General features: G+C 30.2%; 11 protein-coding genes across 11 annotated transcripts; 4 read left to right on the top strand and 7 right to left on the bottom strand. All coding sequences in view use genetic code 12, as the record gives it.

The window, feature by feature from the left end:
* Window positions 1–1027: 1027 nt before the first annotated feature.
* Window positions 1028–2407, bottom strand: SAM37 (SAM complex subunit). The gene has a single exon (XM_064885178.1). It carries the CDS (start codon window positions 2329–2331, stop codon window positions 1270–1272), a length of 1062 nt encoding a protein of 353 aa, XP_064740488.1. The 5' UTR covers window positions 2332–2407; the 3' UTR covers window positions 1028–1269.
* A 136-nt stretch (window positions 2408–2543) lies between these two features.
* Window positions 2544–5548, top strand: RJT21DRAFT_123605 (cleavage polyadenylation factor subunit). The gene is made up of 2 exons (XM_064882751.1): window positions 2544–2953; window positions 3448–5548. The coding sequence occupies exons 1-2, from the start codon at window positions 2753–2755 to the stop codon at window positions 5494–5496; spliced, it is 2250 nt and encodes a 749-aa protein (XP_064740487.1). The 5' UTR covers window positions 2544–2752; the 3' UTR covers window positions 5497–5548.
* A 100-nt stretch (window positions 5549–5648) lies between these two features.
* Window positions 5649–7115, top strand: RJT21DRAFT_136810 (uncharacterized protein; the record flags this gene model as incomplete). Its single annotated transcript, XM_064883276.1, has 1 exon — window positions 5649–7115. One exon carries the CDS (start codon window positions 5649–5651, stop codon window positions 7065–7067), a length of 1419 nt encoding a protein of 472 aa, XP_064740486.1. The 3' UTR covers window positions 7068–7115.
* RJT21DRAFT_6226 (RNA polymerase specificity factor) lies at window positions 7104–8373 on the bottom strand. Its single transcript, XM_064885177.1, has one exon. The coding sequence runs from the start codon at window positions 8200–8202 to the stop codon at window positions 7141–7143; it is 1062 nt and encodes a 353-aa protein (XP_064740485.1). The 5' UTR covers window positions 8203–8373; the 3' UTR covers window positions 7104–7140.
* On the top strand, window positions 8374–9111 carry RJT21DRAFT_6225 (uncharacterized protein). The gene has a single exon (XM_064885176.1). It carries the CDS (start codon window positions 8545–8547, stop codon window positions 9070–9072), a length of 528 nt encoding a protein of 175 aa, XP_064740484.1. The 5' UTR covers window positions 8374–8544; the 3' UTR covers window positions 9073–9111.
* Window positions 9077–14247, bottom strand: SNF2 (SWI/SNF catalytic subunit). The gene is made up of 3 exons (XM_064885637.1): window positions 13987–14247; window positions 13218–13833; window positions 9077–13091 (listed from the first exon to the last, which is right to left on the bottom strand). The coding sequence occupies exons 1-3, from the start codon at window positions 14197–14199 to the stop codon at window positions 9151–9153; spliced, it is 4770 nt and encodes a 1589-aa protein (XP_064740483.1). The 5' UTR covers window positions 14200–14247; the 3' UTR covers window positions 9077–9150.
* A 455-nt stretch (window positions 14248–14702) lies between these two features.
* On the bottom strand, window positions 14703–16000 carry RJT21DRAFT_116717 (uncharacterized protein). Its single transcript, XM_064880463.1, has one exon. The coding sequence runs from the start codon at window positions 15921–15923 to the stop codon at window positions 14724–14726; it is 1200 nt and encodes a 399-aa protein (XP_064740482.1). The 5' UTR covers window positions 15924–16000; the 3' UTR covers window positions 14703–14723.
* An 841-nt stretch (window positions 16001–16841) lies between these two features.
* On the bottom strand, window positions 16842–18212 carry SPR3 (septin; the record flags this gene model as incomplete). Its single annotated transcript, XM_064882937.1, has 1 exon — window positions 16842–18212. One exon carries the CDS (start codon window positions 18210–18212, stop codon window positions 16842–16844), a length of 1371 nt encoding a protein of 456 aa, XP_064740481.1.
* A 785-nt stretch (window positions 18213–18997) lies between these two features.
* Window positions 18998–22244, top strand: RJT21DRAFT_6191 (uncharacterized protein). Its single transcript, XM_064885174.1, has one exon. It carries the CDS (start codon window positions 19239–19241, stop codon window positions 22209–22211), a length of 2973 nt encoding a protein of 990 aa, XP_064740480.1. The 5' UTR covers window positions 18998–19238; the 3' UTR covers window positions 22212–22244.
* Window positions 22245–25558, bottom strand: RJT21DRAFT_6192 (uncharacterized protein). Its single transcript, XM_064885175.1, has one exon. The coding sequence runs from the start codon at window positions 25368–25370 to the stop codon at window positions 22278–22280; it is 3093 nt and encodes a 1030-aa protein (XP_064740479.1). The 5' UTR covers window positions 25371–25558; the 3' UTR covers window positions 22245–22277.
* On the bottom strand, window positions 25446–27120 carry ARO3 (3-deoxy-7-phosphoheptulonate synthase). Its single transcript, XM_064880462.1, has 2 exons — window positions 26955–27120; window positions 25446–26812 (listed from the first exon to the last, which is right to left on the bottom strand). The coding sequence occupies exons 1-2, from the start codon at window positions 27007–27009 to the stop codon at window positions 25746–25748; spliced, it is 1122 nt and encodes a 373-aa protein (XP_064740478.1). The 5' UTR covers window positions 27010–27120; the 3' UTR covers window positions 25446–25745.
* Between the last annotated feature and the right edge of the window lie 411 nt (window positions 27121–27531).

Genomic DNA, 27531 nt, shown 5'->3' with positions numbered 1-27531 from the left:
AAACACTGATGAATTCATTTCATCACTCTCCTGGTTTTATATTTCTTTACTTTGCTTTGCTTTTACGATTCGTTTTATTTATCATAGTTTTCTTTTGGTTTTTAATTTTTTTTTTACCTTTTTTTTTTCTATTTTCTTTTAGATCTAGTCTCTCTGTATAATAATGTATAATTAGCAAGAGACTAATGACTGGTTTAAAGTCATTAGTATTTAGATTTAAAAAGTTGAATTTTGTAGAATTTGCGAGCAAGTATAGTTGACAGAATACAAAACATAAGTAAGTACTTCTTGATTGACATAACTAGTGACTTATTGATCGATTCAATCGGTAAGGATATAAGTTTTCAGCTATCCCGTAATGGAGAAATTAATATCATCAATCTACTACGTTGATTCATACTAATACAGCATGGACATTACTGTCTATAACATAAGCGATATTACAATGCATTAGTATGTAAGTTTATGCTTTCCTGCTATATTTCCCAGAACATAATTTAAATATGAGCTGTCTATTAACAAACTCATATTTAAAGAAGCACTACGTAATGTTTCTTAAGCTTTGGCCTAAAAAAGTTCAGGTCAAGGAAGATCTCGTTAAAAAGTCACGGCTTGCCAAATAACAAACCGTACCTTAACTTCTTCACAATCAATAAGAACTTATTCGCTGTAAAAAAAGGAAATAAATACACTTGGTATGCATATATTTTAGTCTAAAAAGAGTACTAAATTTGATGCATGAATGAAATTGTTAAGGCTTAAACTAGTTGATACTGCAGAATCGAGGTCAGTATTATGCTAGTGATGAATTAGAAGAAGGATAAGAGTTACTAAACTAAAGGCACAGTTATTGTTATGAATATTGTCAGTTACTACTGCTACTTTTATACATTTCTACAGTTTTACCACTTGTAAGTTTTTCGAATTAAGTAGAAATCTCTACAGTTTATGGAGCTAGTCAAACAATAGATACTTAATAAGATATAAACTAAACTTCGATATATGGCAAGAAAAATTCCATCATTAAATACATGGTATATATATCTGTATAGAATGAAACTATGCTTAAGTTGCCAAGTAAGTCTAAAGATCTAAAAGAAGAACATATATGAACGATACGAAAAATTGTAGCAAAATGCTTTTTTAGGATGAGGATGAGAACACCCTTCGCCGGGTAAAACATTTCTGGTTTTTGAATGCAAAATTACAACATTATTATATTACAGAGTTCTATGGAGTATATACATGGCAATTATAAATTTGAAAGGGTCAGTACTTAATAGCACCTGTCCAGTACTTGATCTCATTGTAAAGACTAGGAATTTCTTCACTTACTGGTCCTCTGATATTTCCCTTTTTACTGATAGTAGAAAACTGGCTAGAAATATTATCAGCAAATTCTAAAAATTGTGAATGTTTAAACTTTAAATATGTATGAATAAACCTATCTGGTAACTCATCAAATGTCAAACAATATATATATGCAATTAAAAGTACTTCTGATGTACTTAGTTTTGATTCATGGAATATAGTTCCATAACTATTTGTACCAGGGTGAAACTCTTGATAAGCTTTGAAAAAATAATCGAGATAGGAATTGAGTAAGTTCATACATCTCATTGAATTCTTGGATTGTTCAAGCATTTGCTTCTCTTTCGATTTACTAATAATCAGCCTCTCGTGTAATGCACTCAATGGTTTAGTGGACTCTATATCATCAGAACTATCATCATATGCATCATCATCTACGTCATTATTAAAATATTCAGTTTGGGTGGTATCTTGATTACCACTAAGACTGAAAAATCCAACTTTACCTCGATTAAGTCCAATTAATTGAACTTGTGCTTGTGCTTGATTATAAAATTTTAGTGGTTGATTATACATCATAGGAAATGGTAAATATCTCAGAAATAACTTTCGTACGTACCCCTCATAATTTTTGCTATTTATAAACAAATTGTACTGGTGAATATACTCTATTTTACTTAATAATTGGGTAATTAATCCAACATTGATTAAATTCTCTCGTACATTTAATTGTGATTTGCTTGAAAGTATAGGTGAAGATTTGGATTCTTTTACAAATTTTTGTTCAAGAAAACTTACAATTTCTTGAAATCCTTGATATTTAATAATTTTTTCAGAATTATCGACTATTAAAGTAGGTAATTTATGAATATCTGATAAATTAGTATTACTAGAAGTAATAATCTCATATTCATTTACTGGGATATTTGGATTATTTGTTAGTATCCAAGTTGCTGCAATACATTCTGGTGATATAATGGATACTATAGGCCCTTCACCCCAAACGTGAAGTTTCAACATGCCTGTTTATTTATTCTACTACCTTTAATATAAATTTTCTAACTATATATTGATCTGGTCCCGTCTATAGTTTAAAGAGTGTAATTTTTCAACTATATGGAAAACGACATTGTCGCCACATGCGATGTCGTAGTACCGAGAATTTTGCTGGTCAACAAAAAAATGTAAATTCAAAGTACCGGTCATCAATGCCATACTTTACTACTGTTCTATGTACTGATTACGATTTAAATTATTATCAGAACGTAATTGTTGTCAAAAGTGTTAGAGGAAGTTTTAATTAATATTCCTATCAAATTTATAATCTTTTTTATCTCCTTTTAGAGCTTGTATATCCATTTATCAATATATATCACATATATTAATCATAAAACATAATTCATTAATAATAAATCAAAATATCAAATATATATAACATACCATGTCAAATACAGTGTTTATACAGACAGATAAGAAGAAGAGGCTTGCCTTGGATGTCATAGGACAACTAGAAGAAGATTTGGAACAAGATCCATTAGATTATGGTAAATGGAATCGATTGATTAAGCTGGTGGTAGCAAAAGATAAAGAAGAACAAGTTAGATCGGTTTATGATAAATACCTCAGTATATTTAAGTTTGATGTATGTACATAAAGATTATTATTATTGTTGCTACTTGAATGGGTTTTTTTTATTGGTTTAATGGGATAGGATAGGTAGTAAATCCTGTTGGTTGGGTTTAATTCTCGTTCACGATTATGAGATGAAATTAATTATATAAATTGGTTGGGTATCTTTCTAAATCATTATTCTTTGATAATTTTTCATCACATTTCCGTGTATTTCTTTTCATTTCTTCATATGTATAATTATTTACTTTTATTGTTATTATTATATTCCGATAGGAAACGGTCTTACTGTTTACCTATAGGCAAAAGCAATCAAAAAGGCAGTTGTTGCTCATACAATAGAGCAATAAACCCAGAATAAATGGATTTAATAGAATATATCTTTCTATTTATGTCTAACTTTGTCAAATAGTAAAATGAAACCTTAATCCTATTAAACTTAAAAGAAATCTAATTAAAGTACCTTCTTAAAATATTGTTTAGAAATACTAACATTAATAATTATAGGGAAATCAATGGTGTAATTATATTAATTATGAATTAAGTAGAGATGAATTAGAGAAAGTTGAAACATTATTTCAAAGATGTTTTTCTATAACCGATAGTGTTGAATTATGTCGATTATATGTTGCGTATGTACGTCGAGTAAAAGATGTAAGAATTGGAGGTGAAAAGGCAAGAGGAACTATTATCCAAGCATTTGAATTTGCTATTGATAAAGTTGGACTTGATTTATCTAGTGGTAAATTATGGAATGATTATATAGAATTTTTAAAAGATTGGACTCCAAGTGCAACATGGGAACAACAACAAAAAGTTGACTTAATAAGAAAAGTCTATAAAAAATATCTTGTAATTCCAACTGATACTCTTGAAGCTGGCTGGGCTCAATATACAAAATGGGAAAATGAAGTTAATTCGGTTACTGCTACTAAATTTATTTCTGAAAAGTCCGCCGAATTTATGCTTGCCAGATCTTGGCTTACTGAATTTCATAACGTAACTGAAGCACTGTTAGAAAGAAATATTCATTCTGGGACTATTAGAGGACCAGAATCTAGAGAAATTGAAAAACAACTTGAATATTGGCTTAAATGGGTAGATCTAGAAAAGAAAAATATATTGGAGTTAAAAGATAATTCACAAGTTGAAAAAAGAGTAGCTTATGTTTATAAACAAGCTACATTTTCATTACCATTTATTTCAGAATTATGGTTCAAATATAGTAAATTTTTACTTATAAGTAATGAAGAAGCTAACTTGAGTAAATGTATTACATTATTAACAGAAGGTTTAAATCTAAATCCGAGAAGTTTAATTCTTACTTTCCAATTAGATGAATTACATGAAAAAGAAAATTCATTTGATTCATCTAAAGAAGCATTTAATAAACTTATTGATCATTTAGTGAATGATCATAAGAAAATTACTGATCAAATAGATTTAATTACAGGTTTAACAGCATCTAATGGAAATATTAATGGAAAAAATATCAATACTAATAATGATGTGGTTATGGAAGATGATGCAACACCAACTCCTGGACCTGGAGGTGATGATGACGACGATGATGATGATGTGAATAACTTGGCATCTCTCAGACCAGAATTAAGTGAAGGAGATAAAGCCAAATTAATAGAGCTTGGAAAATTAAAAGAAGAACTTGAATCATCCATAACTTTAGCATATGTTAAATTTATGATTGCATATAAAAGATCAGGTGGGATTGAAGGAGCTAGAAAAGTATTTAAACAAGGTAAAAAATTTAAAAATATTGGATATCAATTTTATGTTGAGAATGCCTTATTAGAACATTATGTGGATCATAAGAAAATTGCTGTGAAGGTTCTTGATGTTGCCATGAAAAAATATGGTACTAATGGGCCATTTCTATTAGCTTATTTAAATTACTTAATTAATACTAATGATGTGGATAATATTAGAATCTTAATTCAAACCGCAGATACTAATTTCTCCAAAGAAATAGCTTCCTTAAATGAAGAATTACAAAATCCTGATTTATCACAATTTAAAAAGGATCTGATAACACAACAAGTTGAAAAGAAGAAAAGATACCTTCGTAAATTATTAAAATCATATATTTCATATGCAACTAATTATTTATCATTAGATGTTGCCCAAAGTTTTGCAAATAAATATGAGCAAACTTTCCCTTCAGATGATCCAATAGAGTTATTTACTGACAGATACAAATTAGGTAAGTATGACTTAATTAGAAGATTTGAATTGAATTCTGCACCTGATGAAGAAGATGATGATGATGAAATACAACCACTTAAAAAGAAGAGAAGAGCTTCTAAAACTTCAGAAGAGTCCTTCTCTATTCCAGATGGAGATTCGGGATCTCACAGAAATAGTATATTTAATAATGGTGCTTTACCAGGTCAAAAAGAAGAGAAATCATTTGTGGGTCCAACCATAGTCACTCTTTTAGAAGTCTTACCTAATGCTTCTTATTTTGGTCCTGCCTCACAGAGTGTGTTTAAAAGCGATAAATTGGTTAAATTGTTTGCCAACCTTCCTAATATAGATTAAGTTATATATATATATATAATAAGTAATAATACATGGTAACAATTTTTTTGCATTTTTTTTTTGTCTTTGGGTGCAAATCTCAAAATATAGTACTAAATTATGAGCGTCTAACTCTTTAATCATAATCTCCAATCAAAGACATATTAATTAACATGGGTGAATATTTCAAAGGTATTCTTAAGAAATTGTGGGGTTCTGATTCTGATAGAGAAACTACCAAAAGTCATGTTAGTGTGAAGTCATCTCGTGAAGAAAGTTTTAAACGACGTATCGTTATTACGTTGATATCCTTTTTAGTATTAAGTAAAATAACTATTTTCAATTATTGGCTTAGTAGTTCATTTACATTGAAATTTCCACAAGTTGATATAGTTAATTTGTTAAGAGGATCTGAACAACTTCCTACGAAGAATTTTAGTTCATACACAAATACTACATATGAGTTTTCTAATACCTTTTTGATTGAACTTCTCAAAGATGTTTACCTTAGGAATGAAGAGGAATATTTAGGATCAGTAATTCATACTTCAATTATTGTGGTTCCAAGTCTTGAAATAACTCCCAGTCAAATTTCATTAGTATTACGTGAAGGTTTTTGTAACTTTTGGACTTCTTCTAAATTCTTTTCAAACTTGATAGTAACCAGTAAAGTAACTAATGATTTTAGAGATAAAGTTGGTTTTATTAGAACAATATTACCTATATCCAATAAGAGTACTGATGAAATTCAATTTTTTGTTAGAAAGTTCCTTTTCACTTTATTTTACTATACAGATATTCCTGAATCAAAATACAGTATCGATTCTTTCCTGAACTTAGTTTATCTCCTTAAATTAGGAAATTTCGGCATTTTTGTAAGTTCAATATTTTATCTTCTATTATTGGTTCCATTATTCTTTATTGAAAATAAGTATATTCTTCCGTTATCAGCATTTGCGGTTTCATTTTGTACAGTTGGGTTCATATTTACATTGTTTAACTTTATTGTTCATATTTGTATTCAATTTAACCACGTCAATCTTACATCATGGATTTCCTTCGGCCTTTATTTACTAGAAGCATTTGCCTTTCTATTATTGGCACTTGTGACCTGGAATGAGTTTATGAGTCTTCAAAACCTTAATTCTGAATCTCTATTAGATACCATTAAAGAAGTGGACGGTTCAGCTGGTCTGACTTTTTCCAGTGTATATTCAAACCCTCCTCCTCCTTCTTTGCTTCCTACTCCATCTCAAAGAAAGATATCTGTGAATTCGGTTAATAATTCAATTAATTTAAAGGAATCACTGGCTAAATATCTGATCAATAAATCTCCTTCAGTTTCACCAGATGCACCTACAACTATCGTGAATACTCTTCCAAATGAGAGCATGGCTCAACTACTTCTTTCTGGTGGTCAAATAAGTCAAATGAGTGCTGTGGGATCTTGTGATGTACTAGAAACAAATAATCAAGAATCTTCAACTGATTCTGGTGTTGCTGTATTATCGTTTCCAACCACTGAATTACAAGGATTTTCGAGATCTAGAGAAGGGAGCTTCCTTTTCCAAGCATCCAATCTTAATTCGTAGTATTTCTATTTACATTTATTTACATTTATTTACATTTATTTACATTTAATCTGAATCTGATTTTTTAACCAATTCAATCATTTTCCTGTAGAAAAGCCATTCTGTCGATGTAGCTTGGTTTAAAGGCCCAAGTATTGAATACATTAAAAAGTTGGTGCCATTCATCCATCTTGAGATCTCTTGGTGCTTTATTCAACAATTCATCAGAAAGAAGAGGTGCCAAGTCATCATCAGCACCCACTGCAATATAACTGAGTAAATTTTTTACTTTACTGTTTGAATTTATAAATAATTGTGTTAAAATATGTTCATATTCTTCTATATTTGCTGAATTGAAATTCTTTGGTTCTAATTCCACGACAGCAATTTCTGCATCATTAGGAAAAACTGCAGCTCTAGGAATAACGATGGGTTGCTGTTCGATAATTACTCTTGGATCATAACCCAAACCAGGATTATCATCCAGAGTGGCTGGTCCTGTAATAGCAATTAAGTTTATATTGGTGTAAAGATTTCTCTTTACAGAAGACTTATTTCTCTTAATAAACTCAGGTTCAGATAAGAACTTTTGAGCAGTAACTGCTGGAATTAAGGCAATAATTCTAACTCTTCCAAATCTTTGTAACCAATTAGCATAAGCACAACACATAATCCATTGAGCGAATAAAGGTTCACCAAATTTTACAGGTGATAGATTTCCTAATATTAATAATTCATCATGAATTGTATCTCTTGATTTAATTTCAGGAGTTAACAATTTTTCTTCAATTATTTCATCATATGTTTCCCAATTCCAACCATCTTTAGTAGTTAACTTTAAATTATCAATATTCGTATATTGTTTCCAGGCATCAATTAATTCAGTCCATGGACCTATTTTTTTTTTCTTATCTTCCAAGACTACATGAGTTTTAGGATTTAACTCTTCATGTATCTTAATTGATAATAAAGGTTGACTAGGATATATATCTAGTATTTCAAGATTCTTTGAATTTGGATACTTTTCCTTTAAATTTAATCTTTCTAATATCTTTTGACATACATCTTCTCCAATGATACCTTTGAATAAACTTTGACCTCTTCCTCCTTTAAAATTTTGAAATAATGCAGTCGTAGCTGCCTTAGGTATACTCATAACTACGAACTATTACTTACTATTATCTATTGTCTATTACCTATTACCTATTAGTTGTTATGTATTCGCGAACTTTTCATGAGTAAAGAGTACTAGGTAAAATAAAGTTGAAAATTCTAAACTCTTCTCATGCAAAATAAAAGTTCTACTGCGGATTACGCAAAGCCTAAACTGTATATGTTCCTGGCACCTACTGGATATTGGCTGTGACTTGTGGAGTGTGACTTGTGATTTATGTAGAAGAATATAAATACCGGATATTAACTATATACACTATTTATATTTATATTTATATAATATATTATATATATTATTTATTATTTATTATATATATTATTTATTATGTCCATTAATACTGTTCCATTAAAGAATAATTATAATCAGTTATTAGGTAGTCTGGAAGTATGCCCCTTTACATTATTACCAGGAGAGAAAGTAAGATATAATACTCAATCAGGACGTCAATCATTAGATATTATTGATGGTGAACATAGACCATTAACTAATATACCAACCATTCATATAACGGCACGAGATGGATATTTATATTTAACAACAAAACGATTAATTTATATTACATTAAGTCAAGGAGATGTTAATACATTTACAATTGATTTATCATATGCAGATAAATTAAGATTAAGTCATTCATTAAAATCTCCTTGGTTTGGACCTAATTATTGGGAATTTATATTCTTTAGTAGTGAATCATCAAGTGATGGATTTCCTAATAATAAATATTTTAAGGGGCAAATTAAGTTTAGTGATGGAGGATTATTTAATTTTGTTCAAGCTTTTAATATAGTACTTAATGATGTAATTAATAATAGTCATATAGATGATGAATTACCGGGCTACAGTGAAGTGTGAGTCATAACTAAGTAATAATATATAAAGTAATATATAAAGTAATAATATATAAAGTACAACTAATATACATCCCCTACATCATTCAAATGGCATAGGAGTCGAATCTTCTGATCCAGCATTGGTGGATATCCCCACAATAGGACTATCAATAGGTTCATCATTATCAAGTTTTTCTAATTTAGCTTCAATTGGTTGTTTAATAGCTGGATTAACATTTAATGGTTTTAAATTAAAGATTTCATCAAAATCCGTAAAATCTAAAATCTTATTAACCTCCTTTTCATCTAAATCATTGACTAATTCTCGAACTTTTTCAAACGCTAACAGTTCTAATTTAGCAGCATCTTGATAAACAATAGATCCTTCTTCATTATAAATCTTGGCATTACTAAACATTAAATGAAGATCTTCCAACATTTCTCGAATTTGAGTATAACTTCTCGAACTAATTCTTTTCTTAACAGTATCTAAGGCAATTGGATGCTTAATTAATACATAATAATCAGGATATGCCTTTTTAGATGGTTTAACTAAAAATAATTCACTTAATCTTCTTTCATGTTCATTAGTATAATTAAGGACCATTCCATAAATAGTTTCAATCATATTTTGAAGTTTAGCTCGTTCATCTAAAGTTAATGGATCAATACTTGGAGTGGCTCGATATAATAATGATCCTCTACCTCTACCACCTCTACCTCTTCCTCTACCTCTACCTCTTGTTGTTAAAGGTCTTGGAGTCAGAGATTTAATTCTCTTTATAGCAGGTTCATCACTTGATTTTTCATCTTCATCAATAGAATGTTTATCTGAATTATTACCAGTTTCTGATTCAGTAGCGGTTATAATATCCGGAGTAACATTTTTACTATTACTAGTATTGGTATCAGGTCCTTTAGATTTAGGTCTACCTCTTGGTCTACCTCTACCTCGAGAAGGTTTAACTTCTTCTTGATCACTATCATCATCAGATACAACTCCATCAATTTGTCTTAACCATTGTTCTTCAGTTAAATTATCATCATATTTAGCAATCTTTCTTTCTCTTGTACCTCTACCATATTCTTCAATAATTGATTCTTCAGTTTTCATATAAGATTCAGGATCTTTTTTATAAATTTCTGGTAATTCTTGATCAGTAAATAATCGACTACTATATGAAGCATTTTTAGTGGTTGAAGCTCGTTCTTCATCTAATTTTCTAAATACATCTAATTCTTGTTCAGTTCTAGCAATAATTTGATTTAATTCATCATCATCTAAATCTTCTTCATCATCTGAACCTCCCTTTTGTTTCCGTTCTTCCTCTTTTTCAATTAAAGCTCTTAATAAAGCTTCTTGTTCTTCTGCGGTTGATTTATTATCAAATTTACCGGCTTGAATAACTTTCCCATCAATTTCTAATTTTGCATGAGCTCTTTCTAAAATCATTTCTTCAACAGAATCTTCAGTAATTAATCTTAAAATTCTTACTTCATTCTTTTGTCCAATTCTATGAGCTCTATCTTGAGCTTGTAAATCTTGATGAGGATTCCAATCGGTATCAAATATAATAACTGTATCAGCCGTTTGTAAATTTAATCCTAATCCTCCAGCTCTGGTTGATAAAAGGAAACAAAAATAATCTGAATCAGGTGCATTAAATGCCTTTAATAATATAGTTCTATCATCTGCTTTAGTTCCTCCATCTAATCTCATATATTTCATAGATCTATACCTTAAGAAATCTTCCATAATATCCATAATTGAAGTCATTTGAAAGAATATTAATACTCGATGACCAGTTTCTTTAAATTTCGGTAATATTTTATCTAATAATTCAAATTTACCAGCCACTCTCCAAATTTGATCATTAGTTTCCTTTGATGGATTAATCATTTTTTCAACTTCTTCATAAACAAATGGATGATTACAAATTTTTCTTAATTGCATAATTTGATTATTAGCATTTTTAATGGTTACTGGAGTATTATCTCCTGAAAGTCCTCCAGCAAATAATATATTAAATCTTAACATTTGTTGATAAAGTTTCAGTTGTAATGAAGACATTTTACATTTAACAACTTTTTCAACTTTATTTGGTAAATCCTTTTCAACATCTTTCTTTAATCTTCTTAATAAGAAAGGTCTTAAAACTTTATGTAATCTTCTAATAATTAATAAAGTTTCTTCTTCACTAAGTTCAATTTTATCTTGTCCTCCAGTATTGGCAAATGGGGTATTAAACCATTCATCAAATGATTTAACTGAATTAAAAATTTTGGGTAATACAAAATTTAATAATGCCCATAATTCTGGTAAATTATTTTGTAATGGAGTACCGGTTAAAATTAATCGATAATCACTATGATAATTATGAGTTAAAGTTTCTGATAATTTAGAATTGGCATTCTTCATACGATGACCTTCATCAATAATCATATGAACCCATCTAATTTTTGATAATAAAGCTTTATCCTTTATAATATATTCAAAAGTTGTTAATAATACTTGAAAATTACGATTTTTAATATCAATTTGTAAAACTTTCCGTTGATTTGGGGTACCTTTATAAGTAATTTTTTTTAATCCAGGTGCCCATTTATCAAATTCTAAATTCCAATTAGTTAATGTTGATAATGGTACAATTACTAAAAATGGTCCATTAATTTGTTTAATTTCAACTAAATAAGTTAATAAAGATATGGTTTGAATTGTTTTACCTAATCCCATTTCATCAGCTAATATTCCATTTAAATGATTATTAAATAATGATACCATCCATTGTAATCCCTTTAATTGATATTCTTTTAATGTACCTCCAATTAATATTGATGGTTGTTTATTAACTTCTTCTTTAACTCGATGCGCAACATTATAATAATCAACTTTTTCTCGTCTATCATCATCATTTGAATAAGATTGAATTGGATTAGGAATTGGAATTGGAATTGGAGTTGAAGTTGAAGTTGAAGTTTCATCCTTAATAATTCTACCACTTCCCATAACACTATCATGAGTTTCACGTTGTTGATTTTGGACAGCTTGAGCTAAAGAATCTAAGAATTGATTAGTTTGTTTTAATAAATGAGTAATTCTAGTATCTTTAGTATGATCTAATAATTTCAAATAAGCTTCTTCATCATTCAGTTTCAAAGCTTGTAAACGTTGTTTTGCCATTCTTTCAAGTCTCTTTTGTTCTTCTTTAGCTATTTGATTATGAAAACTACTAATTTTTGTTGAAAATCGATTAATTTTATCAAATTTCCGTTGAACAATATCATCATGTTTAACCACATAATTTAATATTTCATTTATAGTCTTTTGATGTTTTTGATTTTGAACTTGCATCAAAGTTTCTAATTGATGTTTATATAAATCATGAGTTGCAGAAACATTTTCAAGTGATAAAGCACTTGATCTACATTGAAAATTGGGATGAGAATTAGGTAATATACTTTTACTAAACCATTGTTGAGATAAAATTTTACCTCTTAATTCTCGTTGATAAGGTAATAATTCAAGTTGATTTAATTGAAAATTTAATTGATTATATTCTTCTTGATTATCGGATTCCTTTAGTAATTCAAGTCGTTTCTTTAAATCATCAATTTCTTGTTCAATCTTTAATATAAAATAAATCTCTTTATTATTATAAATATCATCCAAACTAATTCCTTCTGGTAATAATCCAGGAAATTCAATTCTACTTTGTGGAGCATAAATTGCATTAAATTGAATATCTCTTACTTGATCACTAAAAATATCTGGTACTTCAAAACTATCTACTTGAATATTAGGTTTATTAATGGGAATTATAACTTGATTATTCTTGGCCATATCAGGAACTAATTTATTAATATTAATTGGTGCTTGAGGTTCATGTAATATTGGTCTTAATGGTTTAGGAGGTTCAGGTATTGAAGGAGCCATTGAAACTTGACTTTGACTTTGATTTTGACTTTGTTGACTCTGACTTTGGCCTTGACTTATTGATGATGAAATTGAGGCTGGTGCTTGAATTGGAGTAGGGATTTGTCCTCCTGATATAGAAATGGATGAGGGTGGGCCTTGTAAAGCTTCGGTTCTTCTTTCTTCTTCTTTCAATTGCTTTTTAGTAAGTTTCTTAGGTGGTGGAATAACCTTAGGCTTGGTAGATCTTTTACCTTTCTTCTTAGGATCATTAAGATTAGGTGATGAAATAGCAGGACTATTAATGAAATTATTAGTAGTATTGTTGACATTGTTATTATTACCAGTCATAATGGTCTGTAATGGAGGAGATTGAGAATTTGGAGGAACAATATTATTAGGATTTTGGTTTAATGGTTGAGTCTGACTTTGACTTTGAGCTTGAGTTTGAGTTTGATTTTGATTTTGATCAAACCCTTGAGGTCTCAAGCTTGAAGCGGCAGGAAGATAGTTACCATTAGGGAATGCCGATCTATCATTAGTTACAAAAGTAATTAAATTCTGAGGAATAGGTTGGTTGGCTTGTCCAGCACCCTTTAATAAATACTTAAGGGCCTGGAACTGAGACTTAACCAATTGGAATTGTTGAGTGGTGAATGCCGATTCTCCGGTTCGAAGTTGTTGTTGTTGCATAGAAGGATCCTGTGGTAATGGAGGCTGTTGTTGTTGCTGTTGTTGCTGTTGTTGAGGAATGAACCCTTGTTGATTGAACTGATTATTCACATTGTTATTAGTGATATTGGCATTGCCCATATTGGGAGTGTTATTACTGGAATTGATGAAATTCAGCTGTAAACCCTGGTTAGAGAACTGATCATCGGGAGAGAGTTGGGGTACAGACGATCTTTGGCTCGGGGGTCGACTTTGGTCTAATTGACTATGTTGAGACCGTTGTTGAGTTAATGGTGGTGGTTGTTGCAGAAGTCTCTGTTGCTGCTGTTGCTGTTGAGGGGGTGGGGGCACTTGAGCATTCTGTTGTTGTTGTTGTTGCTGCTGCTGCTGCTGCTGTGGTTGCTGTCTCTGGAGCTGTTGCTGGTTCTGCTGAAGAAACTTTATCACCTTACTTAACTGGGCAAATTCCGGTACATTGACAGCCTGTTCTCCATACTGATTTTTTAACTGATGCCATCTTTGAATAATCTTTTGAATCTCCTCTCTGGTTAATTGACGGTTCATGGCGAATTGCCTAGTTGGGTAATGTAATGATAGTGGTTAGTTGTTTTTAGTTAGTGGAGAATATGAATATCTCTCGATTGTAACATGTAAAATTAATTTCCTGGCTCCGACAACCTGTAGGTCGTGTGGGGTCTGAAATATGTAACCTGTAAATTGAGGGATAAAGCCAGAGATAAATGTCCTGCATGAAGTGCCCCACCTACTAACTGTTAACTACTGTTAACTATGTGTTAACTACTGTTAACTATGTGTTAACTATATATTAACTATACTTAACTTCATAATGTTAACTATATGGCTATACTATAACTATAACTATACTATAACTATACGTATGTCACTCACATGGGCCTTTATTGATCGTATGATACTCACCGTTAAAACAGTACAAGGCCTGTGAGCTTAGCTTCTTTCGCACTATATAGGAATTGAACTAACCTATTGTAATGACTTAATTAGAATTAATTGGTTTTCAATATAAAATAATATTATGATTATAATTATAATTATAATTATAATTATAATTATGATGAATCAGGTTTCCATAATTGTCCACTACCTCTAGGAGCAAAATTTATAGCATCAAATCTCTCCTTTTTAACATATTCTCCACTAATGGTTGAAGTTTGTACTCCTACAATACCTTGAACATTTTCTGAATGATAACGATTGCGATTACGATGTTTCTTATTATTCTTGGTTTGTGGATTAGTTGTTTTAGTTTCATCTATAGTAGTATAAGCATAAGATGTAGTATCTACTGTATTTTGTAAAATATCATTAAATGGATCATATTCTTCTTCTTCAGTAGAAAAATTATTAAATTGTCTAAACAGATTAACATCATATTTTTCAAATATAAGTAATTCAGCTTCATTAACATTTAAACAATCAATTCCAAAACATTTAGCCCATATTTTAGAAATTGGATCTTCAGTAACTAATTTCCAATCTTCCATACTACTTGAATGCTTATTCTTTTCAACAAATCTTTTATAAATACATGTTCTAATTAAATATCTTAATCTAACAGGCATTTCTGCATAATTATCAGCTTGTTGAAGTGCATGTTGATAAGATTCTGAATTTTCATATTGAATATCATTTCGATTATTATTATCACGAAATGGTAAATTATTATTAAAATCATTAGATGATGTAATACTATTAACGTATGATTGACTTATAACATTTGAATCTAATTTAGTTTTATAATTAGGAAATTCTCTAATTTTAGGTGAATGAACCTTATACTTTGAACATTCTTTCCATTCAACACTTTCTCCTGGACATTCAAGTAAAATATTATAATGAATTGGATTATTTGATTTTGATTTTGATTTTGATTTTGATTTTGATTTTGATTTTGATTTAGTTTCATTATCAATTTCCAGATATTTATCTATAAATCTTAATGCTTCTCTAGCATTACTTGCCAGCATTGACATTCCCTTTTTAGCATAATCAAATTCATGTAAAGAAAATGATGGTACATAAAGATTTAATATAATATTCTCATTCTCCTTTTTAGATCCTAAATGGGATTCAACATATTCATCATTAAACCATCTCTTTATATTTCCAATACCTCGAATAAATGCTGTATGATCTAATATTAAATTAACTACTCGAGAATTATCTTGAGTCTTATTACTTTTATAGTTACCAGACTCAAATTCTACAAGCTCATCCTTGAGCATTGAATCATCACTATTACTTACCATATCGGTCTTTAATAGTGGTTCATTTATAAATAAATCAAATTAATTATCAATCAATCTATTCTGCTACTCCCAGTAATAAATCTTCTCCGCTTAGATATTTTTTTCGGAGGCACGCTCTAAAAGTTGAAAGCACACTTGTGCTGAGAAGAGTAACACTAAGTAATAAAACTGACCATAACGTAATTAAACAGCTGATAAGGTGGGTGTATCTACATTGGGGTAATTAATTAATTAATATGAACAAACAATTCTGTCTATTAAAGGTACTAAATATCTAACTAAATTTAAAAATTATTTTTATATATTCTATTGGATGTTAGTTAATATAATTGATCTTGGTAAAGATATTTCAAGGAGTAATCATGAAATTCACACCAAACAAAGGCTCAAAGGCTAAGATTTATTATCAGATATAGTCAAGGGTTGTATTCATTGAACTGAAAAGTTCTAACATTAGAGATGCCAGAAAAAACATATATTGAATAAAAAATTCATCCTGAAATCTTAGCTATGAGAGTCTCTGATGGCTGATATTTCAGATACTGCAAACCGCATCTTTTAAATAAATATTTGGATTAGTACTTACTATTTCCACTAATATTAGAATGTTTAATTCATGTTCATTTTGGATATCTTATGATATTTTCTAAAGGAATAAGAAGAAGTAAGTGTATATAAAGTAAAGAAAATCAGTGAAGACTTTTTGTTTTAATACGGAAAAAAATTTTACTGGACTGTATGCAGGCCCAATGTAACCATTACATAGTTGCAAAATTTTCTAATTAGGGCTAAACTACTTTTTCTATTAATTTACATTTATTATTAAATATATTAAGAAAATAAGTATTATAATTAATGCTGTTAATCTGAAATAACAAGAAGGTAATGATATACGTGAAAATTAATTTTGTCTAAACTTCACTCAATATCTTCAAGTAAATTCAACTCTTTAGATTTATTTGTGACAGTAGCAAATTCGTTGTTTTCAATTGAAGTCAATGGTTTAGCCAGCAATGATTCAACTTCTTCCTTTAATCTAGAATATCTTTCATGAGTCACTTGAATATCATTATTTAAACTCTTTTGTTCTTCAACTAACAAGGTTTTCCATTCTTTGAAGTATGATTCCTGGTCGAGAATACTTTGATGCATTTTAGTTGTTAATACCAGTTCCTTATAACGAAGGGAAACATCATCTTTTTTTAACTTTAATTCTAAGGAAATTAATGAAATCTTATTATAACCAATATATTCTTGAATACCATCCTTAGGATCTTCAACTATGTTAAAAGATTCCTTAGCATCTTTAAATCTAGACAGTAAACATTCAATTCTATAGTTTTCATAATGTTGCTCAGTCGATAATATAAGATTTAGCATATGTTTATCCATAAGTATTTCTCTCAAATAAATAAAATCACAATGTTGAGAATTTTCAATATCAACAATCCCCCAAGGATATATTCTTCCTCTAGTGAAGTTACCATCTGATCTAATAATTGGGTTGGTTGATGATATAATTGAAAAAGGAATTCTTTCTTTTACATCTTCCTCAAATTCCACATCCTGGATTAAGTTACATACTTTAATTTGATTGAAGAGTAAAGTATCCTTAACTATTACTTTTAATTCGTTTAATTCTTGTACACTCATAGTATCACCTTTAGCAATAATTGGAATTAAATTAACTCTTTTAGATAATTCTTTCATCGATTCAATATCCAAGGGAGTTAAAGGTCCAGCTTTAGGTGGAATGAAATATAAACAACAATGAACTCTTGAATCTACAACTTCCTTTCTTGAAGGTTGTTCCATTTGAAATAAATATGATCTAAATTGTTCATCAATAAAGTTACAAAGTGGAATCCAACTTAAACTATTATCGATATAATTTCCAAATCCTGAAGTTTCAACTACTGTTAATTTAAGTGGGAAATTATTTTCAGTTATCTCTAAATGTTTAACTTGTAATCTTTCTGATGTTTGTGAAGTTGTATCCAATATATCTGTAGCTAACAAACTATTAAGAAATGAAGTTTTACCTAACCCAGATCTACCGGCAAGCATAATAGTAAAGTTTGTACCTCTTTTAGTTACAATCTTTGTTCTTTGATAAGGAAGAGAAACTAAACCAATTTTATCACCATGATAATCAACATTAGAAGAATTCAACAGATGTCCACTAACTGTATCCGAAATGATTTCTGAATTTAAAGTTCGAATCAGAGAGGATTCAGTTTCTTCGACTAAGGGTGTTAATAAATCAGGTACTGCGGATGATAAATTCATTTGATTGAATGCTTCTTCTAAGGTTGGAGAGTTCTCACCGCCAATAAGTTCACATTCAGCGGTAAATTTCTTATCATTTAATACTGTAAGTTCTGTAGGAGAATTTGAGATAATCATCGTCATTGTCTTGTCAGAATTAGTTCACAACAAGATTCAACGTGATTGGACTTGATTATAATGACTTGATGAGGAGTGGATTTACTATAACAGAGTTGGCAATGGGAGGGGAGTCAAGCGATTACTGCAAAAAAAGGAATAAAGTAAAGAGGTAGAGATCACCACCTGCACATAGCCTAGTCTAACAATAATAATACTAATAATAATAATCAAAAAAAAATAAATAGATAATATACGGATCTTGCAACAGTTCCATATCGCTAAAAGTAGACGAATCACATCGTAACATAGTGGATACTTACTCCATAAACAAAATATAAAATAAAATATTAACTTGACCTAGCCACGGGATTTCTCCACAAGGTTATGTTGCCAAGAAGACCGAAGTTCCTGAAAAGTATGGCATTCCCATTAATGACCCTGAAATGAGGGAGCGATTCACTCGCCTTAATTATTTTTATTTATTTTAGCACCCTCAAAAATTTTGAGGTCGACTTGCCTAATTAGGAAGGAATCCAAACATTTAATACCAGTACAAAGTAATTGAACAGTAATTGTAGTTACATTATTAAAGTTGATGCCAATTAAGGAACAATGAAATTTCAATGATGCACTACTTGTAATTCGATAGGGAATACGAAATTTATTATTAACCTTTTTAAAAATTTTATTGTTCATTTATTGTTCATTTATTGTTCATATTTTATTCTAAACTTACTTATTTTATTAATATATATCTTGATAATCTTCACAGGAACCACTGATTCGAGAAGAGATTTTTGGATTTTCTTTTATATATCTTTAGTGATTTCCCTGAGTTGACTGAATTGAGTCATTACTTAATTTTACTTTAATTAGTTTTAGTCACTATAGAATAAAAATAAAGTAATTAATTAGGGGGTTGTTGCAATGCAATCATTATCATTATTTTCGAAAGATGATTTATCATTATTAAGAAAACCCGATAATAATGATCAGCAACGAGCAAGGTCAAATTCACCCGTTAAACAAAGACGGTCAATGTTTTTACCTGAAACTTTTGAAAAACCTTATATACCATATACTAATAAATTTGATGCAAATTTATCACCTGAACAATTATTAATGTTATCAAAATCTCCAATTTCAAAAAAGCTTCATATAACTTCAACAACTCCTAAGAGTAAATATGTTATACCAGTTCCATTCACTCTTCAATTACCTCCTAAATTAAGTCCAAAGAATTTAGAAAATATTCGTGCTTCATCTCCTGATAGAAATTCTTTAAGATCAAGATCTCCTCATAAAGTTAGAACTACTTTAATTTATACTGCCAATGGTTATAATAAATTGGATTCTGATCCTGATGATGATCAAGGATATTCTGAAGAAGAAATAATTAATAGAATTGCATTACCTCGTCGTCCTATAGTTAAGGCTTCACCACCTCCAGTAGTAACAAATAATACAAAATCACTGAAAATAGTTGCAAAATCGAATTATGATCCTCATGATGAATTAAGTATTATTGAAGAAGTGTCTACGGCTGCAACTTCGAGACAATCAAGTTTGGCTAGTGAAAAGACACTCCCACCAATACCAAATACTGATCCACAATCAACTGATGTTGCACCTTCAGTTCCAGAAAAGGATCAGAAAACTGATCCAACTCCCAAATATACTAATATCAAAATCATCAGCAATCCGGAATCATCAAGTCCTAAAAGAAGACCACCACCACCATTACAACTTCAGAAACCTGAAACTGAAATTGAAACTGAATCACTTCACCCAGAGGTTCCTTCAGTTGTAGTGAATTGCATTCCAAAAGTTCCAATCGAAGATAATCTTAGAAAAGTTCATAAATCCAATGCCCCCACTGAAGCTGATAATGTTAATTTAAAAATCAGTAAACGAACATTTAGTGATGAATCTCATGTATCATCAGTAAGTTCCTTTAGTTCAGTAGGAGATTTTATGAATTTTTCAAGATTTGCTACTACAAGAAAGGATAATACTATGTCTCCAACTCCATTTAAAGCGATTCAAGATAATAGGAATAGGAATACACAAATTACTCAAGTTTTAGATAAAGGTAAAGGTAATAATAGAATAGTTTCGAATGTTAGTCAAACATCAAACGGTAGTAATGATTCATGGGAATCTATTCAAGAATCAATTGATATTTCAATTAGTGAATATAGTATGTATTCATCTAAGAGTATAATTGAAAGATTAAAAGCATCTGCTAATGAAAAAGATGTTGCAACTACTACTACTGAAGTAACTCTAATAAGAGATAATAATGAAGATCAAGAAGATTCTAGTGATGAACAATTAGAAACTGAACCTTTAACACCAATTACTCCAACTATGAATACCACCACCAATTCTAATAATGAAAGACTTCAATTAGATAAAGATAATGGTGGAGCCGGCAAAGGATTTAATTTCCCCAATAATTCATATAATATTACCAATAGTCCAGAAATTAAAAATAAAAATCGTTCAAATAGTATAAGATCAGAAAGATCAAGGTTTAGTTTTATATCTCGTGATGGACATATTGAAATTCCTGATTTAACCACTCAATCCATTTCTGATACTTATTCTTCAAAGAAATCTGTAAGTTCTTATGATGGAATTCTGAATGGATCATCGGCACCAACTGAATATAGTGTTACTGATCCTATAGCTATTAATGTTAAGCCAATGAATGAGTATAATCATAATTTTGCAGCCGATATGAGACTTTCAAAAAGTACGCCTTGGAGTTTAAATGAAAATATCCAAACTCAAACTCCTAATTCAACATCTCCAGTAAGACATACCCGTCATAAATCAATGCATAATATTGATTTTGAAATCAATTCTCAAACCAGTACTAGTACTAGTTTAAGTAAACATTCTCGATCCAGATCTATGGATTTACTATCCACATTCCTGTCAGTGCCTATGTTACAGAAAGCGGTTATGCAACCCAATCCTCAAACTATACAAGTCCAAATACAAGAACCTAAACAAGCATTACAAGAACAGCAAGAACCTCAACAAGCATTACCAGAACAACAAGAAGAACAAGGGTTATCTATTCAAATAGAAGAACCACCACTCCAAGTTAGATATGAAGTTGACTTTAAGGATGCCACTTCCCATGAAGATTCACGATTCAATGATAACAGATTAAGAGCATTTGATTATAAAGATATAGAACAAGTTACCAATCAACTTAAGAAGACATCAATTGATAACAATCACAATAACAATAATAAAATACCACATAGATCACCATCGATAAGTTCCGATACAGAGAGTGTACTAATTGATCTAACAGATGAAGAGTATGATGTAACTATGATAAATCGGAATAATTCCACTACATCTTATCGATCAATTATTGAAAAGACTAAAGAAGGTAAACCAATTGAAGTTGTATTAGTTGAAGATGAAGATGACACTGATTTACTTAGTATCTATTCCAAATATAGAAACAATGCATTCATTGGTATTGGTAGAAATGCATCTATTTCTTCAACCACTTCTTCCACCACTTCTTCAAGTAATGGAAGTCTATTCTCTTCCGCTTCGTATGACAGTGTCGAGTCAACTAAACAACTTAAAGTAGTTCCATCTAATCTATTAAAGAATAAACTTCGACAAATCAATGCCAGTACTACAAGAGGTACAGTTATAGAAGATATATCCAAAAAGAGATCTAATATTAATTTAAGTACTAATTCTTCTAATACTAGTACAAGTTATACATCTAGAAGAATTAAACCTCCACCTCAAAATAATACGAGTATCCCTCCTCCTCCCACAACCACTAAGAAGCCAGCTCTTCTTCATCCCCATGGTCCAAAACAATATACATTTTCTCAAGGGCAAACATTCTTGAATTAGTATAGAATCATATAGCATTTTAATTATTTATTTCTTAATAAAACTTTTAATTACATTTAAACTAGATCAATTTATATATGAGCTATCTGCCTCTGTAATAGTAGTTAAATTAGAATTACTGGCATCATCTGTATCATCACTGGGTAATGCTGTCAATACTTGAGGATAATTTTCACTATCTTGTGGTGATTCTCTTGGTGATTCTTGTGGTGGTCCCTCTTCTTCTTCTTCATCGCACTCTTCTTCATTAACAGAAGCAAATGAATTAATAGATCGTGCAGAGGCTGCACGACTAACACTTCTACTACGATTAATCTCCAGGATCAAACTTGAATTCCGATAGAATGTGACAGTCTTATTCATAGTTTCAATTTTATTGGTTTGAAACTTATTATCGATTATAGATTTTACTGGTTTATTATTATAAGAATTACTTCGATAAAATCCCAATCCCAATCCCAATCCCAGTCCCAGTCCCAGTCCCGTATCTTTTACTTTATTAGTCACGGATTTCTTATATTCATGTTCATGGAAATCAAAATCTTCTGGTAATTGATTGATTTCATCTAACATATCTTGATCCATAGTGGTACTTTGATCTTCCTTTAATTTTGATGAGACTTCTTCATCATTACAGAACCATGAATATCTCAGTGATGAACTACTTTGATTCATATTCGTATTATTCATATTCGTATTATTCATACTGATAGATGGTTTTATACGGTCTGTATCTAATGATTTATCCATTATACTTAATTTAGCTAATGTTTCCATCATATTATTTATAGAATCTCTTCGAACTTTAACGGTAGAATTCTTATTATCATCCATTCCTTCTAATTTAGCTAAAGTACTCATCATATCAATTATAGATTTCCGATTTTCTTGTACAACTTGTTTCTGTTCTCTAGTAATGGGTTCACTAGTCATATTCTTTTGATCTTGTTCTAAATTGGCTAATAAATTCATCATCCCTACAATAGAATTTCTTTGAACTGATTTAGTAGATTCTTCATCAACCACTACATTGGTATTAGTATTAGTTTGTTCAGATGATTCTAATGAACCTAAAAGATCCATAATATCCGAAATAGATGTTCTCATATTCTTCGGCTTAGTACTGGTAGTATTACCAATAAATTTCTTTCTAGATTCTACAAATTTGTCCATGTTTGCTGTCTTCTCCTTAATCTTTAAATCCAAATCATCACTTATTGATTGATGAAAGGATTTATTACGATAATAACCATATCCATTTCCATATCCATTTCCATCACCATTTCCATTTCCATCACCATCACCACTAGTAGTTGAAGGCTGAGTTTTATGAATTAACAGTCTATTCAGTTTAGAAGAATGTCTACCTGGTCTCATTAATTTATACCTTAAATTATGTCCAATGGTTACTCCATGAATTATTGGACTACTAGCATCAAATTCAAATGAATTTAATTCAGGGGTATGTTTAACTGATGGATTACTATCAGGGGTAAGATCTTTCCCATCAAGATAATCTTCTAGAACATCTATTCCTGGATCATTACCTAATTTTTCAATTTCTTCAGGTAATTCTAATCCCAGAATTGATAAATGATAACATTTGTAGAAGGGATTCAATTTCTGTCTACTGGGGAAAAGACTCGATTGACTTCTTTCAATATGATCATTACCATTAGTTAGATAGAGTCCATCATCCAAGGCATTATTATAAGGAATTGATTCATCATCATATTCATCATATTGTTCATTATCATATTGTTCATTATCGTAATTGGTTAGTATTTTCTCTTCTTCCTCTTCTTCCTCTCCATCATTAAGCGGATAACTCTCTTCGTATAACAAACTGGAATGAGACAGCTTGTCAAATATCATTTTATTATCATAAGCATCATTATCTTCATCAAATAATTTATTATATTGAACCTGCTCTTCTTCATCATCATCATCAAAATTGTCATCATCCATTCCATTATTTTCAAAATCATAATCGGAGAATTCATCAACTTCATAACCCAAATCATGTTCATTAAATGTATTGATTTTAGAAAAGGCGTTAGATTGTTCTAGAGCATCTTTAGATTTATAATATTTAACTGATGTATTTCTTCCTCCTTTTAGGTCTCTTACAAATGAGAATTGGGATGATGAAGCATCGGAAACATCTTCATCTTCATCCTCATCTTCATCTTCTGCTTCTTCTACTTCGTCTGCTTCTTCTCCATTTGCTTTAGTATCAATATCATCATCACTTGCTCTTTGACTTTGACGTTCATCTCTAATACTACTTGAATCAATAGGAATATGATTTAATATAATTGAAGCTTTCTTATTTGAGAAACTAACTTCTTTCCTCTCAAAATTATTAATACTTTGTGTCAATGAAATAGACAGATAATTATCTTTATCTTTAGTAAGTGAATTATTAATTTCAGGATAAATCAGTGATGATCTAGCAGATGAATTCCCCGAAGATGAAGGTCTATCTCGAGACAGATTATCTAAAACATTTTGAGATGAATATATTTGAGAATTAGCTGAATGATAAGATGCTATAGAAGTTCTAGAAGGACTTGAACCCTTAGGATAAGCATAATATTGATGATTTAAAGTAGAAGAAGTGGTTGAAGAATTAAATATTAATGGAGGAGGCGCAAGTATATTATTTGATTTTGAATCTTGACTCTTTTGATGATAATCTGATAAATTAGTTATTGAAGTATGACTCAGACTATGCTTAATCTTTTTATTCTTTAATTTCTCAAGTGTCCCCGTGGATGAATGTAAGATATTTGTTAAACTTGTATGAGAAGCAGGAGACGAGAATGCTGTAGAATTATGCTTGGAGTGATTATGACTATTACTATGGCTATGACTATGACTATGACTATGACTATGACTATGATTACTATTAGAGAATAAGTTTTTAATGGGTGTCAATAATTTCTTAGGAGAACTTAAGGTAGGACTACTAGTAGATATAACATTCGGAGGAGTAAATTGAGAACTTTGTTGAATTCTTGGAGAAGGTATTGGAGTATTTAAATCATAACTAGTGGATGAAATACCGGAAGTCGGTAGACTGGGAGGATGATGATGGAAGTCATCTTCCGAGTACTGAGAGTCGGTCTTCCTATGGGATTTTATAAATGATCTCATGGAAGTTTCACAACTCAAACTCAACTATAAAAGGGGGGTGGGTATTATTATTACGGATATTAAGTATTATTAAGTATTCACTATTATACTATATATACTATATTGGCCATAGTAAAGCGGGAGATGCGATATTATTACCGCATTGGGATGCGCACGGAATTATGTACAATGGCTGCAACATATACTAGTAATATTATTTCATATATACAGATAAATAGATAAAGAGAACATGGATCATAGATAGATGACATCATCATCCAATAGTGGATCCTTACTTAAATTATAAATAATAGTTGTTATACATTTTTCAGACTTTTTTTTATAATCCCTATATTTTTATTATTATTTTTATTTTTATGTTTGTTTATGTTTTGGTTACTTTTGTAAGGCTCTTCTGGTCTTGACGGCTTTGGCTAACACATCCAATACATCTACAGTACTTTCCCATCCAATACAAGCATCAGTGATTGAACAACCATATTTCAAAGCATCTTTACCACCTTGTTCAATTGGTGGAACATCTTGTCTACCTTCATTAATATGAGATTCAATCATTAAACCACAAATGGCAGTAGATCCATTGGATATTTGTTCAGCAACATCAGCGGCAACTATAGGTTGATTTCTATGATCTTTATTAGAATTACCATGAGAACAATCAACCATAATTCTTGGACCTGGATTTTCTTCAGTAACAATTTTACTTTTAATTAATTGTTCTTGAGTTTCAATTACTGATTTAGCATCATAATTAGTTCCCTTTTTACCTCCTCTTAAAATAACAAAAGTATCTTTATTACCTTCAGTACCAACAATAGCTACAATACCTGGTTTAGTAACTGAAAGGAAATGATGAGGATGAGAAGCAGCTCTCATAGCATCAACAGAAACTCCTAAAGTACCATCAGTACCATTTTTAAAACCAACTGGGAATGATAAACCAGAAGCTAATTCTCTATGTAATTGAGATTCAGTAGTTCTAGCTCCAATAGCTCCAACAGAAAATAAATCCGATAAAAATTGAGGAGAAATAGTATCTAACATTTCTCCAGCAATTGGTAATTTTGAAGTTAATTCAACAAATAATTTTCTAGCGATTCTTAACCCTTTATTTATTTGAAAAGATCCATCAATTTCTGGATCATTAATTAATCCTTTCCAACCAACAGTTGTTCTTGGCTTTTCTAAATAAGCTCTCATAACAATAAGTAATTCACCTTTATGTTTTTCAGATTCTTCATATAATCTATTAGCATAATCTTTAGCAGCTTCAGGATCATGGATTGAACATGGTCCAATAACTATAATTAATCTATCATCTTTACCATTTAAAATACTAACAGCATCATCTCTACCTTTTAAAATCACTTTTTGAGATTCTTCAGTTAATTGAATCTCATGTTGTAATAAATCAGGAGGAGTTAAAGGATCATAACCACGAACTAGATTTATACAATGTTAGTATATGAATAAATATCCCATCACTTTATCAGGGTCTGTGGTCTTCTCTCTCTCTCTCTCTCGCTTGGGTGAAAAAAAATCCACTCGACTGATGTCATGCTCGTCACTAAATATTATACATACCTCTCCAGTCTTCCATACGGGATCTGTCGCCGACGTGAGGATTAGTAATGAACATGATGAACTTGAACTAGTAATATACACTATAAAGTATTAGTATTAATATTAATATTATAAAGAACTAACAGGTATAGCTAAGAAATTGAAAGAGTGAAAAAATTCCTACTATATATGATTTTCTTTTGTGGTCCATTCTAATTTTTTTTTTTCAGGTTAGTCATAGTCTTGACATTCTTTTACTTGTTACATACATGTAACCTGTAAATTTGAATTTCGCACGTTGGGTTAACTATGGGATCGCGCCACTTAAGATAAGCACAATCAATTCCTTATCTTTTGGGTGGACGGTGAAACTGACAAGTTTCTATAATGACGTAGTAAGATCTGTACTTTATAGTATATAGTATATAGTATATAATAAGTATTTTCAGTATTTAATGACTTCGTAATTGTGGTTATGGTCACAGTCACAGTCAGTTCATTATCAATGCGGGGACAATTACCATTATAATTGCCACCATCGAATCATATCACTACAAATAGTAATACCAGTAATACCAGTAATACCAGTACAAGTAAT

Source organism: Scheffersomyces amazonensis (assembly GCF_036850825.1).
Source record: "Scheffersomyces amazonensis strain UFMG-HMD-26.3 chromosome Unknown RJT21scaffold_1, whole genome shotgun sequence".
Classification (NCBI taxonomy): Eukaryota; Fungi; Ascomycota; class Pichiomycetes; order Serinales; family Debaryomycetaceae; genus Scheffersomyces; species Scheffersomyces amazonensis.
This window is presented reverse-complemented; position numbering and strand designations above follow the sequence as displayed.